The sequence below is a fragment of the Miscanthus floridulus genome, chromosome 8, assembly GCF_019320115.1.
Source record: "Miscanthus floridulus cultivar M001 chromosome 8, ASM1932011v1, whole genome shotgun sequence".
Classification (NCBI taxonomy): domain Eukaryota; kingdom Viridiplantae; phylum Streptophyta; class Magnoliopsida; order Poales; family Poaceae; genus Miscanthus; species Miscanthus floridulus.
In genome coordinates, this window is record NC_089587.1 from 22815041 (window position 1) to 22831280 (window position 16240).

Consider the following 16240-nt stretch of genomic DNA (forward strand, 5'->3'; position numbering starts at 1 on the left):
ACCGGCGGCGGGGGAGCAGGTCCAGATCCGGCAAGGCAACCAAGGCCGACGGCTCCTCTCCCCACCGGAGGCGCGCATCCTCCTGCCCCACCTGCGGCCTCGGACATGGCGACGGTGCTGCAGCGCGCCTCCCTCAACTCGCGCCTGCGAGCGGGCAAGGCACCCGGCCATGGTGGCCCTCCCCAGATCCGGGGCGACGGTGGGGGCGCGATGTGGATCTGGGGCGGCGATGCGGAGCCCCCCTCGATGCTGGCTGCGGAGAGGCGGAGCTGCCGTGCGGCCGCCGTATTAAGCCGGCTCCGGTCGTTCCCTTCCCTCGTGGTGGTGGGCCTGGCGGAGACGCAAAGAGGCGGAGGGACGACGGTTTTTTTTGCCTTCCGCGTCACCTCCGACCCAAAATGGGTGCTGTGTTTGTCTACTCAGTTGGAGCCTGTTTTTTGCCGCTAAAATACTATGCACGACGCTTTTTTTTGAATGGGTCGCGTTATTGGAGACAGTCAAACATGTGTGACATGGTACATGCTCGATGACATGGCAGTATGGCACCGTTGTGCGTTGGGGCTGCCCTCACGCGCCGTACATGTGACAACCGTCCCTCCTCCGCATTCTTTCCTCCCCTCATTTTCCCTCCCAAAAACCGAAAGCCTCCATCCGCACCAAAACCAAAAGGGGCTCTTGCGTTTGTACCCTTGTTTTATATCGAAATTGTGATTTTACCCCTATTTTTTAACTTTGTGAATTTACCCCTACTGTGTCATCCACGAAGCATCAGTTTGCCCCTGCTCCGTCATCCACCCCTAACGGTGTTAAACTTTGTATAAAAGGACATGAATGCCCATGCGATTTTGCCCCTGTTTGTTATGCCTAATTGTGATTTTACCCTGATTTGGAATTAGACTTTTTATTGTATGCTGACAATTGATTAAATTTGGTCAAACATATTTGACACAGCTTGTAATTATTTGAACTCAGATTTAATATTGATAAATATTCAAAACTATTTATGCAGAGCTCATCATCTGGCATCTGGAGTACATTGTGATCAATGAACTCTCCACGCACTCAAGCCTATCAAAGCATAAACGAAGAGAGACAGCATGCAACTCCTTGCCAATCCTCAGATACCCACTCATAGCACATGCCCTGAGGCCAATCACAACAGTCATAGAATCTAGCCCCGGACCATGGCAACTCCTCATCTACGACACCAACCTCATCACCTCGCCGTCGTTCCCCGCCTTCAAATTTCCTGCCGCAACCGCATTTCAGGTGACAATGTTCGCCCCAGGAACCCACTGCAGCGGATCCAGAAACTCATTAAATGTCTTCTTGTAGAATTCATTGTACTCAGTTTTCGCAATTTCGCAACTTCCTTTGGATTCCTCATCTGCATGGAACAAAATAACCAACTTCAATATCTCCAACAGCAAATGGAAACCTAAGTCTGTAAATGTACTTATCTGACATACTTGACATGACTTAGCTAGGAATATTTAGATCATGGTAGCACATAAATTGGGGTCAGCTTACCCATATGGGCTTCGTTTCATTAGCCAATTCCCAGTCCCAGTATTTCTCGGTTATAGTTTTCTTCTTTTTCTGCTTTTCACCCTATAACAGAAGAGGATACATGCAGGGTGATATAGCAGTAACAGAGAGACCGAACTCGAACTCAAATAACTCACACAGAACTAACCTCAGTAGCCTCTTCACCTTCTTTTGATTCTTCCTCCTCTTCAACCTGTTCAGATAAGGAATATAGGTATAGATGTAAATACAATAATTGTAGCAGAAGGAAGCAGAATTACAATAAACCATATCACGATCCTACCTCAACTGTTCTTGATTTCTTCTGCCATGTATATATGGGGAATGAGACAAACTGCGAATAGTTCTTAACTAAGCCTTGAATCCTCGCAGGGTCAGCAAACTCGTATTTGTCATCATCCTGAAACAAGAAGGCAATAAGAATTCTGCTAGAGTGTAGAGATCATATAGAAAGAGTTTTAAAGTTTCTTACTCTCAAATAAAGAGTAATATGTGTTCCACGTGTCAGCGTTTTCTCAGGATCAGTTTCTTCCTTGATTACGTAACAGCTGCTGTCAGCCTCTGCTTCCCACACATACTGCTAGAGTGTAGAGTTCATCTTTAGTCATTCCAATGCCAGTATCTCTGTAGCATTCACAAAATGAGTCTGAATAATGATTTTAATCACATCTGATAAATTAAAATGGTGACTGACAATGGTTTAATGAACAACTTACGTGATAGTGACTGTCCCAGCCTCTGAGTCAGGTTTAATCCTTATCACCAAGTCACCACCATCAACCAACACAGAAGGATCCATTACACTGAGGAATCTCAGCTTATCCAGTGCATCACTCGCGTTACTGGATGGCAACATAAATTGTGTCAGAGTTCAGTTGTTCAGGAGGTGTAGAAATGTAGTTTGTGAATAGCAGCAATTCATCCTTGGTCATAAGAACAAGTCAATTCAATTGTGCACGCCGAGAAGATGACTGACCTTACAAGTTCACGGAGAAATACTTCCTTGTGGCTGTACAAACTGTGTACAATTAAGTCCAGCAAGCGGCTAACCTGCAGGGCATAGAGAAACGCTACATAAACACAGAAGCGTTCAATTGCAGATTCCATGAAGACAAGCAGAATTTTGTTAATCGCGAAACACGAATTTGGCCACAGCCCAACAGCAAAGTGCAACAGCATACTGAATGAGTGAATGCAGCACACAAGTGACAATTCATGTACCCCAATCCCAAATTCCCGAATTCGATAGCTCACCTCAGCCTGGTACTCGAACTTCTCGCCGGCCGTCTCCTCCTCGTCGGCAGGCTTCTCGACGACGGCGGCGTCGCACCTCACCCCGACCATCCTCCGCCTCGCGGCCTCCCATCTTACCCCTACCGCGCACCTCGTGGCGGCGCCCCTGCCCTGCGGCACGAGCGCGGCCTGTGGAAGACTCCGGGACGACGAGCTCGGCAGCAGTGCGGCCACCGGGACGGGAGCCTGCGTGGGGAGGAGGAGCGGAGGAAGGAGGGGAGGAGGCGTCGCGGAGACACGCTGCTAGGCGCCACCGGGAGCCGCGGCCAGGCGCCGCTGGGAGCCGCGGCAAGGCACCGGAGCCGCTTGCCCGCCCCTGCAGCCACGAAGCCGGGCGCCCAGAGGAAGAAGACGACCCGCGGCCGGGCGCCGCCAGGACCTGCAGGCGGACGCCGCCGGTGAGCCACGGCAGGGCGCCGCCGCCGCCGCCGCCGCCCGGCGCGCGCACGCCGACCCGTGGGCGGGCGCTGCGGCCTCCCCGCGCCCGCACCTTGGAGCCGCGACCGGGAGGCAGCCCCGCGTCCTGGAAGCAGCCCCTCCCTGTGCTCGAACCTGGAGTCGTGGCTTTGTTTGGGACGAGGAGATAAGGATGAGGGGCACAATGGTCATTTGGCCTTTGTTTTTCAGATTTAGAATTTTTTTAATTTGTTTAATCCATGTCCATTTGACGGACGTCAGAAGCAGGGGCAAACGGACCTTTCAGTTCAAAATAACAGGGGTAAAAACACAAAGTTGAAAAAGGAAGGGCAAAATCACAATTAGCTTACTGGACAGGGGTAAGAACACCATTTTACCAAACCAAAACCCCCAAAACCCTCACCATCTCGGAAGCACCCGCATCATTCCGCAGGCCACACCGGGCGATTCGCCCCGCTACGGCTGCCTTGCTCCTCCAATCCGCGATCTGGTACGTGATCCGAGCGCGATCTCGCGGTCGGCGCGGAATTGGGGGGAGGAATTCAAACGGTGTCGCAAGCGCGCGGTTCCCGGAAGCTTCCAGAACGTTCGGGCCCGCCCTGTTCCGGTCCGCGCTCCGGATTGCCCGAGCCGACCCAGGATTTCGCGGGGACCGGCGCGGCGGATTCACTGGGTGCGCCGCGAGGGGTTGGAATGGGGGCGGCGCGCCACCTCCTCGGCGTGGCGATGCTCTGCGCCTTGTTCGCCTCCGCCGCGTCCTTCACCGACCCCCCTGATGGTGAGTATCCTGGCCCCTCGTTCCGTAGGTTACGGCCATCCAGCACTTATCCCGTGGCATGCTCTACTCGTCGCGCTTGTGGCGTCTCCGAGTCAGTGTTTGTCAATTCGGTTCCCAGCGCGCGTGTGAATGTAGTCGCTTGCACGTTGTCTGGCACTTGCTTGTAGTTTGAGGTGGTTCATTTTGGGCGCAGCTGTGCGTGCGTCTATGCATGCTTGCTATTGAATTTTGCTCTGTGATGGTTGGCTACGATCGCGAGACCGGGATAGTCATCTCATCTCTCATCTGTGCATGCTCACACATGGGATTGATAGTGGTCGTTGCATTTAACCCTGGGTACACAATACTCCGACCATGCTTGTTTTCCTTTGCTCAAATACCTTGGTGGGATACTGGGATGCAATTCTGTTGTGTCTCTGTGTTTTTGGTGCTCTGAAGTTGTGACTTTGTAAGCAGTAGGTTCCAACAGGTTTGTTGTATTGTGCTTATTTTGTCACATTTTTTTTGCTGCTTCGCAGCATTAGGACTTTGGGGGTTATATCGCACATTGGAGTCGCCGTGGCAGCTCTCTGGTTGGACATTCCAGGGCGGTGATCCATGCGGTGAGGGTAGAGGGAGTAAACACTGGCGAGGCGTCGTTTGCAAGGGATCGTCCATTGTCGCAATGTAATTCTTAAATTAGCTCATTAACTTTTTTATTATTTTTTCTTACAAATTAATAGAAAGCTAATCAACTGGCTTTGTTATTTGCTCTGCTACTCACATGCAGAAATATTAGCGGGCTCGGAGTTGGAGGATGGCTTGGCCCAGATATGCTAAAGTTTCAGTCGTTGAAAAAGCTGTGAGCTTCTAATTCCCAAGTTTCTGTACAATGCTAGCTGGTTTTGACTTCGCAATTCTTGATTCAATTTAGTTTGTGGTGCTTTTCTTCTCATGTTGATGATAGGGACATGAGCTTCAATAACATTGCTGGTGAAATCCCTCCCACTTTGCCCCCAAATGTGGAATACTTGTATGCCCCTTTTCCCTTCTTTGGATATCACCTTTAACTGACTCAATACTTAAAATATTAAATACAAATTATGTGCCTATGGTTGTTCTCTTGCAGAAATCTGGCAGCCAACAAGTTTGAAGGGAATATACCATCATCATTACCATGGTTGCACTCCCTGAAATATCTGTGAGTGTATTTTTTTGAATGGAGTGTTTCACATTCTGTAATCTGGTTGTACAATTAACTGACCGATGTGTAACTTTTTGTGGCAGGAACTTTAGCTACAATAAACTCTCTGGAGTAATTGGTGATGTTTTTGTTAACATGGATAGCTTAGAAACGATGTAGGTTCCCTCATCTTAATTACTCAGTCATCTGTCCAGTTGGAAGCGATTTTTTATCTCCCTTTGATGTTCATTAATATAACATTGGCAATAAGACATGGGAATTCTTCCTTTAATGTATGCATCTACAGTAGAAACTTCAGCAGTACATTAGTGTCTACACATTCGTTTGCTAGCTTTTATTCATCTAATACATTTGTGGATATGGTCCTTGCGGTTACTCAGTTGTGCCCATACATGTTTTCTTGCATCTGACCGATGGCTGTATGATGTTTTATCATTCACAATGGATGGTTTGATGTGTTTTGTTCCTATCATGTAGAATATGTTGTGTGTGCACAGCAAGCTGTCCTAAATGTCTGCACTTCATTTCCTTTTTCTTTTTCTTTTGGTTAAGATCTGTTCTGTGCTTCCTTCAAACAGGTTTCCACCTGTTCATTTTTAGTTGTTGAAAAAGTGCACATTTTGATGCTAGAGCAGTTTTGTTTCCACCCTTCATGGCATTCTCATATCCTGACCATCCTTGCAAACAAAAATGTCCCAATTTATTTGATCTTTATCGACTCATGTGAAGTTTATCCCCCACCCTGGTTTTCAGGGATGTGTCATTCAATGCTTTCAGTGGTGACCTACCAAGATCGTTTAGCTCATTGACGAACCTTCGCTATCTGTAAGACCGATCTGCCTTTGGAGCCAGCTATTTCATGCACATGGACACAGCACCTGTTTGAATATAGGTTTTCTCGTTTTTGCATTTACAGTTATCTACATCATAACGAGTTCACAGGATCTGTGATTTTGTTAGCAGGCCTTCCATTGTCATCCCTGTAAGAATTCTGACTGGATTTGTTGCTTAAATATATTTTCCTGCATTTTATGCAGCTTAACTCTTGATCCTGACGATCATAAATTTTTTGGCACAGCAATATTGAAAATAATCACTTCAGTGGCTATGTTCCTGGACCATTTCAGTCCATTCCTGAGCTGAGGTATTGAATTCTGCTATACTTTGCCCTCCTCCCCCTCCTCTCTGCCTATCTCTACGTGTCTTGGCTTCATATCTAGCTAAATAAATTATTAACTTTGTGGTCAACATTCCAGGATTGATGGAAACCAATTTCAACCTGGTTTCAAACATGCATCGTCCTCATTTACTAGGAGGACCCCTCCAGATCCACCTCAATCTTTGTCTCCACCTCCAACTCAATCTCCACCTCCACCTCCACCAGCAGCTAAACAGAAACCAAAGCAAAGGCCAAAATCTCTAAAGCCTTCTTTTGGTTATTCTTCTCTGGAAAATAATAGCTACCATAGGAAGTCACACTCTCGAGTGACATCTGCTGCAATAGCTAGTGCCACATGTACAGTATTTGTACTCCTCATTGTTGGATTGGTTCTGAAAAGTCGGAGAAGCTGTTCATGCAACCCTAAGAGCACCTCTAACCATGCCAAGACTTTACCAGCCAATATGGAAACAGGTACACATGGGAATTTAAATTGTTCAATCATAAAATATTCATCCATTTGTAACTGATACCGATAGCTAGAATTCTATTTTATTTTCATTACAAATCTAGGATCCGAACTCTAAATCTAGGACTCATCATAAAACCTGAACTGTTCGTTATTTTCAAGGCACATTTGTTAAATGCATCCATGTACATATGTTTGCTTTTCATTCTTTGATGCTGCGTTCTTTATTTACAGGATAGACTAAGATTATTTCACATCACTAAAACTCATGTTTTCCATTTTACAGTCCCTAAAGCAAATGAGGTCCTGTACTCTTGGAGTTCTCTATTGATTGGCAGTGATACTTCATCTAGTAATGGCATTACATCTGAAAGAGTTCCCAAAATAAAAAGTTGGTTCAAGACATCTAAAAACCTTCTAACTGCAAAGCAGTTTCCAGCTGCGGACATTCTAGCGGCTACCAGGGACTTCAATGAAGAATGTTTTATTGGTGAAGGTCTCACTGGTCGAGTTTATAGAGGTGATTTTTCTGATGGCCAGGTATGGTAGTTTGATAATAAATATACAAATATTGTTGTCTTCTCTCTTATGTAGTATCCTTGTTGGAAAATAGTATTATTAATTATCACTTAATCTTGAGGAAGATTTTATGACATGATTTAATACAACATGCATTTCAGACCCCTAATAGCTGAAGTGTGCTCTACTGCTATCTCATCCACATATCCACAAATTGATTTTTTTTCCCTGTCTCGGCATGAAAGCTTGCTTGTCAGTGTTCCGTGCTGCAGGCTCTTTCTGCTTTCTTGTTCTGGGAATTCCTATTTACTGCTTGCATGAGTAACAAGCCGCCGTTTACCTATCCTGCTGTGTTGGATAGTGGACATCAGGTTTAAGCAGTTTGGGGGCCTTCTCTGACCAGAGAAAGGTTGTGATGAGAGGGGTTACTGTGAGGGGAGGAAGCACATGCTTTTCTTTTTATTGATGTCTTTGAGTCTTGATAAGATATACCTTTAAGGTGCAAGGAGGATGAAATTTGTAGTGTAATATATCGCTCCTGAAGTAAGTTCTCATTGTCTTGATGCAAATTTGCTCTTCAGTAACATAAAAATTTTGTGATTTTTCTAAATATTGAAGTACGGGTTAGGTTGTGATGAGAGGGGTTACTGTGAGGGGAGGAAGCACATGCTTTTCTTTTTATTGATGTCTTTGAGTCTTGATAAGATGTACCTTTAAGGTGCAAGGAGGATGGAATTTGTAGTGTAATATGTTGCTCCTGAAATAAGTTCTCATTGTCTTAATGCAAATTTGTTCTTCAGTAACATAATTTTTTGTGATTTTTCTAAATATTGAAGTACGGGTTTACCAAATTTCCTAGCGGTCATGATTTTCTCTATAATTTTACTAAAATTTTCTCAATATGTTCACAGCTCCTGGCTATCAAGAGGATTGACATGGTAGATCTGTCATTATCAGAACAGGATGAATTAATGGACATGCTTTGGAATATCTCCAGATTAAAGCACCCCAATATCAGTGCGCTTGTGGGATATTGTGTGGAATTTGGACATTGTGCGCTTCTATATGAGTACGCCGAAAATGGCTCTCTTGCTGATATTCTGTTTTCAGCAGCCACAAGATCCAGGGCTTTGTCATGGAAAGCTCGGATGAAGATTGCTCTTGGAGTTGCCTATGCTCTGGAGTAAGATTTACACTCTGAGCAAATTACTTTCACCTTCTTTTTTTTGTACAGCGTGGTTATCAATTACATATATTTGCACTAATAGGGGCTTTTTCTTAGTGCAAAACACCAAAAGTATTAGTTAGAGTGGAACCCTCTTTTAATTTTTTAAATTTTATATGGGCATTAGCTTTCCCAATTTTTATATGTATCTTTATCTGTGCAGATACATGCACTTGACGTGTTCCCCTCCAGTTGCCCATGGAAATATTAAAGCTAGAAATATTTTGCTTGATGCTCAGCTCATGCCCTACCTCTGTGACAGTGGGTTAACCAAGTTAAGCCATTTTGTCAACACCACAAGAATGGTCAGTGTCCTCATGTTTCCCGGTTACCAAGGATAGTAGTACTACTTTGTATGTAATCTTTAGTATGACTATACAGTTATCTAATTCCCCCGTTCCAAATTATAAGTCGTTTTGGCTTTTCTAGGTACTCCCTCCGTTCCAAATTATAAGACATTTTAGCTTTTCTAGATACATTGCTTTTACTATTTATCTAGACATAGTGTATGTCTAAGTGCATAGCAAAATTATGTATCTAGAAAAGCAAAAACGTCTTATAATATGGAATGGAGGGAGTACATAGATTTTGCTATATATCTAGAATTCTAGGTGCATAGCAAAAGCTATGTACCTAAAAAAGCCAACTTATAATTTGGAACTGAGGGAGTATTCAATTAATTCTAGGATCAAGTTGCACCTTGAACGCCGATCATCCGTTTTATCCTAATGCATAAACGATGGCCTCTCTTGATTGGAATATGAATTCAAAACAGAAACTGCATCTTATTCAAAACTGAGATTTATTACTGAACATACTCTCGGATGTTGGTACTTATGAAATATTGGTGTAATTTGGTTAGTTTCCTTGCTTGATGTTTTCTCTCCAAACATATTAAGCCTGTTAGTGTATTGTGTACCCTAGAACTACTTGTACCCTGTTCTCCCAAAAAATGTGTGATAATAAATATTGTTTTTTGTTAAAAAAAACAAATGTTGCTTTTATGTTTGCTTGCTGAATATTTCAAATTGAATTCCTATAACTCGATCAGCTGGCCATTAATGGTTGCTCATTTGATTATGTTCTTTAAAATAACACTTCCTCACCTGAACAGAAGGATTCAGAAGCTATCACCAGTGCTAAAGGCTATGCTGCCCCTGAGCTCAGTGATCCAGGAGCAGATGGCATCAAAGCTGATATTTACAGTTTTGGTGTTATTTTGCTTGTGCTTTTGACTGGGCAAAAGGCTTTTGACAGGTACGTATTCTCTGTTCTCTTCTGTACCTAAGTTGCAGTCTGGATTTCTAACTAAAGAGTCTTTTCCTCTTCAGTTCAAGAAGGCCAAACGAGCAGTTTCTAGTAGATTGGGCAGCTCCTCATCTTGATGATCTTGATTCACTGGAAAGAATAACTGCTCCAAGAATAAGGGGCTCTATGCCACCTAAAGCTATATCTTCATTAGGCATTATCATCTTGCTTTGCGTCAAGGTAGTTCTCCATTCTCTTTCCTGGTACATATTCGCATTTAACTTTTGAGCTCTGCAGACTGTGTAAGTTGTGGAGGAGCGTGCCTGGTGCTAGTTGAAAGGCTTAGAGTTTTTGTGTATATAAATCGTCAAGCATTAGGGCTGATAATATATTGTTGCGGCAATTCTGATGACGTAAAGATTAATCAATTAGACTTTACCACAAGCTACAATTACTCATGGAGTCATGGTATTTCTTCCACAATGCAGCAATCACCAGATCTCCGCCCGCCAATGACAATCATAGCAGACAAATTAGTAAAGCTTGTCGAATCAACAGGTCTTCAAAAGATTAGCACAACACAGCACTTGGAGGTTGATGCTCAGGACCCCTCTTTCATAACAACCCGACCGTATTTTGAGCCGTCCTCTACTGGTATTTCACTGGATAGTGCTTCTTATTTCTGCTTAAGCTCTTGTCATCACAGTTATCAAAGTCTTGATAGCCTTGATTATTTTCATCAGTCAGTCAGGGTGGAACAGAGAGCTGCATATCCCGGTGATGAATGCTTGTTCTTCTCCAATTCTTCCGGGTCTTATGCTGCCTTATCTACTCGATGGCACTCCAAGTATCTCGAGTTCTCGACCGTGTCGCACCTCTTTCCGCATTTCTTACCCATGCCAATTGGTGATGGTCAAAGCTGCTGTGTTAAACGCCCTGACTACAAGGACTGGAATACGGGTAGATACAGACGTTGTTGTCAACGGAGAAAGCAGTAGAACAAACTCCGTCCAGTCTCTTACTCCTGGAGAAACTGGTTCAATCTTGGTTAGTGGTTACCCGTACAGTTTTTTTTAATCTCTACCCGTACAGTGCTACTTACGCGAGTTCTTTACCCCGTCTCTTTGGGACCAGAGTAATCTGAGCCCACATGGGGATGATATTTTGGGTGCTCTTTTGTGGTTTGTCCATATCCAGTTTTTTTTTCTCCAGTTTGACAGGTCGGGTGGCCCCTATCTCACTTCCTGTAGTCTGCTGTATTTGTATATATGTTCGCTGTCTGTGAAACTGTGGAGATAACAAGTGTTAGCTAGCCAGTGGACATTGGCTTCCAGCGGCATCCGATGATCCGATCTGGCTTGGTCCTGAAGCGCCCATGCCCATGGCACTGGGTTCACATGTTTTCCTGTGAATATTTTTGGATGATACGTGACGAAACCAGCATATTTCGATCTCGGCTGTGGTGTTCGTGATGCACGGAGAGAAATTGACCAGCCTGTCGTTTGTACGTGTTCTGCTGCTCTGTTAAAAGTCTGGATTATTCTAACACCTGCAGGGTCATTTTTACTACAGTACCTCATTTCACGAGTTACCAGTGAGGTGATCTTTTTCCTACTGGGAAGGTATCTCAAAATTATACTGTACGTAGACAGGGTACTAGAAATTGGTACGGTATCTAGTCGTTTTAAAATGTATAAAGTTATTTTACCTTTTGTTTTCTAAGTCAATTATACGTAGAGAGTATTTGCCAAATTTTGATCTCCCCTCCGGGCCGGTTATAATCTGGCGGTATTTCTTGTGCATTCTAAGTTCTAAAGACGGTAAAATAAAAAAATGCTCTGTTAGTAATGTCATGTTAGTAGCTTGGTAGTAAATGGTAGTAACTCAAATGTACAATCCATGGTGCAATACAATCGTACAGAGTACATTTTATTTGACAAGCAGCCTCATGCATGCAATAATGCAACCTCCCATATTGGAGGTGGAGCTGAAAGAGCCTGATACCGAGAAACTAATGTTGCGGATCAGTCGATCAGATGGAGATGCTGTTGGGGATGCCCCTCCCGGTGACTCCCGGCTTGGAGAAGGGCTTGAGCAGCTCGTACGGCACGATCCCGGCTCCAAACCGGTTCTTGTTCTCCGGGTTGTTGTTGCACTCGTCGATGAATCCCTCGATCTCCCTCATCCTGCCGCTGAACTTCTCGAACGCCGCCTTCACCATGGCCTCCGCCAGCCACGACGGCTCCGCGAACTCCCCCATGTACTCCTCGTCGGGCGAGTGCGACGACAGGATGTCCAGCGTCGCCATGACCCTGATGGCCTGCATCTGCGTGGGTAGCATGTCCAGCAGGGTCGTCTCCGGCTGCGTCAGGAACTTCTTCATCTCCTCGTCCTCGCCCTCCTCCACGGGCATGTTCTTCCGGATGGTGGTCGGGCGGTTGGGGAAGTAGCCGCCGAAGTGGTACTGGCCGAAGTTGACGGCCGAGTGGTGGGCGGAGGTGACCCACATGATGGTGGTGAGCGTCTCCGCGAGGCTGTCGCGGGTGTTGAGCACGGGCCACCACGGCTCGTCCTTCTTGTCGCCGTGGCCCACGTTGCGCACCTCGTCCCAGAACGCCTTCAGCTCCGGGTCGGCGGCGACGGCCTCGTCGGACTTGTAGTAGACGTTGACGTAGTCGGCTGCCCACTGCCTGATGGAGTTCCAGACCATGAGCCCGTCGTGGGCGTAGGGGTAGTCCTTGATGGTGAGCTCCAGCTCGCCGTCGTCCCGGCGCACGGCGAGCCCACGCTTGACGAGGTCGTTGGGCAGCGCCTCCGTGTCGAACTGCCACGTGGCGCCGTACGCCACGGAGCATGAGCTCCATGGCATACTTCCCCGGCCAGAAGGACTCCTCGATGATGCCGTCGGCGTTGATGAGCGCCTCCCTGGCCAGCGCGTTGATCTCCATGGTGTAGCGGAAGTGCGGGTGCAGGAGGCGGTACACCGGGTGCAGCCGGCTGAGCTGCCGGTTGGCGGCGATGATGTAGGGCTCCACGCAGGAGTGCGTGCGCAGCCAGTGGCTGACCAGCTGGTGGTACCCGGTGTCGTTGGTGAGCACGTGCGCCTTGGCAAGCTTCCACAACCACGCGTCGGTGGAGTCGGGCCCGTGCGTGAACACCCGCTTCCACTGCGGCTTCGTCGGCGACTTGGGGCGCGTCAGCTCGATGGCCAGAGGCATGAGCGTGTCCAGGTCCGTGAGGAAGAAGACGGTGCGGGAGCCGTAGAGCGTCGTGTCCGGCAGCTCCCGCACCCTGTGCACGTAGGGCAGGAACACGTCGTGGTAGTCCAGGATGAAGAGCCGCTTCGCCGCCAGCGCCTGCTCCACGGTCATGGCGCAGTTCATCTGCTTCTCCAGGATCTCCTTGGTGATGGCGGACTCCGCCGGGCCGTACACCTCCGGGTCCAGCTTGCTCCTGATGGGGAACTCCGTCAGGAGCTTTATGCACAGCGGGTTCATCCCCGCGATCGTCTGCCTCGCGAACTCCTCGTCTTTGAACCACGAGAAGCGGTCCCCTGCAACAAAGCAATGCAAACCCGGCCATTTAGTATTGATTTGCTTCCATTTCCAATTCCAACCACGGGTCACGGGTGCAGTGCAGTGCCAGTGCGGAGTGCCTAGTGCTAGTAGCTAAGCTATCTTACTCTCTATCATCTCCGGGACCTCGAAGCGGAGTACGTGATCGGTGGTGTCCCCCACCAGCTTGACCATGCGCGGGACGACGCTGCGGATGGCGTCCAATCCGGTCTGCGCCGGCAGCGGGATGCCGTCGCTGTAGAGTTCGTCGATGGCCGGGAAGTGCGGGAAGCGCAGCTCCTTCTTGACCAGCATCGGCCTGATCGCCGGCAGCAGCGCGTGCAGGCCCGAGCGCAGCGTGGTGGCCCCGAACGTGAGCTGCTTCACCTCCGAGAACTGCTCGTCGCGGGGCACGTAGTGGTGCCCGTCGCGCTTCTCCGTCTGGGGGTCCCTCTTGGTCCGGGCGCGGCCGGTGCGGCACCGGCGCGGGTACGGGAACCGCTTGCTGCCAGCCGAGGATGGGCCGCTGGTGGTCGGGGTTCTTGTCCGGGTCGCCCAGGTCGTTGTACACGTCGTAGTCGTAGACGCGCTCGAACGCCTTGCGCTCGCCGCTCCCGTCGCCGCGCAGTTCCAGCAGGTCCTTCTTCCTCAGGTCCTCCAGGCCCTTGGGCGTGTCGGACGGCAAGTAGGACTGCACGCACGCGACGCCACGTGAAACAAGAGTCAGTGCCATGCATGGTACGTACGTCGTCGTTCTTGCAGCAGTCACCAGGCATGCATGGAAAAACAACTGAAGACCTTGAGGGTGAAGAAGATGCGCTTCTCCGGCTTGTCGAACTTGGAGTGCACCCAGGAGTTGCAGTCGAAGGTGACGGCGGTGCTGCTGTCGCCGCCGGTGACGAGCTTGATCTCCCTGATGAAGATCTCCTTGTGGTGCTCGTTCTCCACCAGCACCGCGCCCACCGGCCCGAACGACGCCGGCACCTTGAACTCCGCCTCGTAGTGGCCCTCCCGCAGCGTCTTGTGCGCGAACGCCGTCACCCGCGGCTTCTCCAGACCCGTCTCTGCACCCACCACCACCACATGCTCAAACTCGATCAGATATTTTTCTTCATTTCTTTCTTTCCTACGTAGTCATCTACAAACTCTCGTCTAGTCGTTATGGCGTCTTGCGCCTGTGGTAGTCTCTCCTTTGTCCTTTGTGGAGAGCATCTTAATATATATATATATTATATATATATACACACACACACATATATTTGAACTAGATATTATTATTAACATTCACATCTATCCACTTTTACTAGGTTTAGTAAAGATTTTGTTTAACCACTAAGCAATATGATAGCCATGGATATATAGATATAGCTAGCATCCATTGTTGGAGCTAGCTAGCTAGGTTGGAGCAGCTACTAGCAGCATGCATGCATGGCGCTCATCCATCGTTGAAGTGGAGGGGGGATAGATGACGCGTGTATGGCGCGCGTGCTGTGTCGAGCCAACGACGACATGAGGTACGTACGGACGGTATCACTGCTATACTCACTTGCGTCGAGCTCGGAGCTGACGAGCTCCATGAGCAGCGTCTTGCCGAGGAGGTCGCGGACGTCGTCGAGGGCGCGCTGGAAGTACATCTGCCCGATGGCCGGCGACGCCTCCACCGTGGCCGACACCGTCAGCATCTGCTCCACGGTGACGGACGCCACGGCGCCGCTGACCTCCTCGGTGGCGCTGCAGCTGATCCTCGGCAGCCGCATGTGCCGCCGGGACGACCGGGACCGGGAGGAGGAGGAGGACACGCCGCCGCCCCTCCGCCTGCTGACGACGGCCGCCGCTGAGGGCCACGACGCTAGGCGCGAGCCGACGACATTGCTCGGGTGCGCGGGCAGCATGAGAGGCTGCTTCAGGTTCAGGTTAATCATGGCGCGCGCCTGGCTGCGGCTCTGCCCCTGCCTGTAGATCAGATCGGACTGGTGGTTAAGCAGCAGCCAGCACCCAGCACCCAGCAGCTGCTGCTAGCTCTGAGCGGCCGGCCTGTGACTGAAACTAGCTAGTAGTCGAGATGTGATGCTACTGCTGCTGCTTGGAGTTCAAGTGCTCTGTGCTTATGGCTGGTGTGCCGCGGCGTTGTGAGCATATATATAGCGAGCTTGATGGAGAGATGAGGGAGTTCGATGATGGGTAGAGATGCCGTGTCGCACGTGGGAAATCGAAATATCAGCGAGTAGTTTAGTGTGTGCCAATGCCAAGCTCGCTCGCTTCTGAAACCATCTTGCCCGGGAATGGCTGCTACCTGGTAGCTTGGAGATTGAAAGAGGGGATAAAATGATGCTGTGTCTGTGTCTGCTCGTTTTTTGCGTGGTCAGTGGTCACCAGAATGACCATGCAGCGCTGCCCTCCCTCTCCCTCTCTCTCCCTCCGTGTGTGCGCGCGCATAGAGGGACAAATGGGCCAGGCCCAATGGGCTGGCACGAGCACGCTCCAAAAAAAGCACAGCCGGCACAACATGAAGCCCTTGTTTAGTTCCACGAATTTAGATTTTAGGGCTATTGTAGCACGTTCATTTTTATTTGGTAAATAGTGTTCAAACATGGACTAATTAGGCTCAAAACGTTCGTCTCGCAATTTCTCACCAAACTGTGCAATTAGTTTTTCTTTTCGTCTACATTTAATGCTCCATGCATGGGCCGCAAACATTCGATGTGACAGATACTGTAGCAACTTTTTGGAAGTTGGGGTGTAACTAAACAAGGGCGAAGCTTCGTAGTGCCAGTGCCGGCATGGGTACAGTCACAGTGTCGTGCCTAGGCTCCGACTCCGGCCTATAGGTCTGGCAGGGGCACGGCA

At 48.4% G+C, this 16240-nt stretch overlaps 2 protein-coding genes and 1 pseudogene across 5 annotated transcripts; 1 reads left to right on the forward strand and 2 right to left on the reverse strand.

The window, feature by feature from the left end:
• Window positions 1–958: 958 nt before the first annotated feature.
• LOC136468693 (heat shock protein 90-5, chloroplastic-like) lies at window positions 959–3450 on the reverse strand (annotated as a pseudogene).
• Window positions 3451–3642: 192 nt separating this feature from the next.
• Window positions 3643–11178, forward strand: LOC136475963 (protein STRUBBELIG-RECEPTOR FAMILY 8-like). 4 transcript variants are annotated; one of them, XR_010763341.1, is made up of 18 exons: window positions 3643–4036; window positions 4555–4702; window positions 4806–4877; window positions 4983–5048; window positions 5145–5216; window positions 5303–5374; window positions 5973–6044; window positions 6136–6201; window positions 6298–6363; window positions 6476–6852; window positions 7134–7387; window positions 8278–8549; window positions 8755–8896; window positions 9706–9848; window positions 9923–10079; window positions 10328–10493; window positions 10583–10886; window positions 11052–11178. XR_010763341.1 is itself a non-coding variant. In XM_066473618.1 (17 exons), the coding sequence occupies exons 1-17, from the start codon at window positions 3952–3954 to the stop codon at window positions 10618–10620; spliced, it is 2268 nt and encodes a 755-aa protein (XP_066329715.1). In that variant the 5' UTR covers window positions 3643–3951; the 3' UTR covers window positions 10621–11178. The 4 variants fall into 4 exon arrangements, 2 of the variants coding, with proteins under 2 accessions (XP_066329715.1, XP_066329716.1); XR_010763342.1 differs by having other exon boundaries at window positions 11060–11178; XM_066473618.1 differs by having other exon boundaries at window positions 10583–11178.
• A 535-nt stretch (window positions 11179–11713) lies between these two features.
• On the reverse strand, window positions 11714–15696 carry LOC136475962 (lipoxygenase 2.3, chloroplastic-like). Its single transcript, XM_066473617.1, is given in 6 exon segments — window positions 11714–12693; window positions 12695–13392; window positions 13522–13903; window positions 13905–14084; window positions 14192–14457; window positions 14940–15696. Coding segments are annotated over 6 exon segments (2724 nt in total). The 5' UTR covers window positions 15316–15696; the 3' UTR covers window positions 11714–11871.
• Between the last annotated feature and the right edge of the window lie 544 nt (window positions 15697–16240).

Coding starts and splice junctions, on each gene's coding strand:
- LOC136475963 (XM_066473618.1), top strand. CDS start 3,952: ATGGGGGCGGCGCGCCACCTCCTCGGCGTGGCGATGCTCTGCGCCTTG. Junction 4,037..4,554: donor CTTCACCGACCCCCCTGATG/GTGAGTATCCTG, acceptor GCTGCTTCGCAG/CATTAGGACTTTGGGGGTTA. Junction 7,388..8,277: donor GTGATTTTTCTGATGGCCAG/GTATGGTAGTTT, acceptor ATATGTTCACAG/CTCCTGGCTATCAAGAGGAT.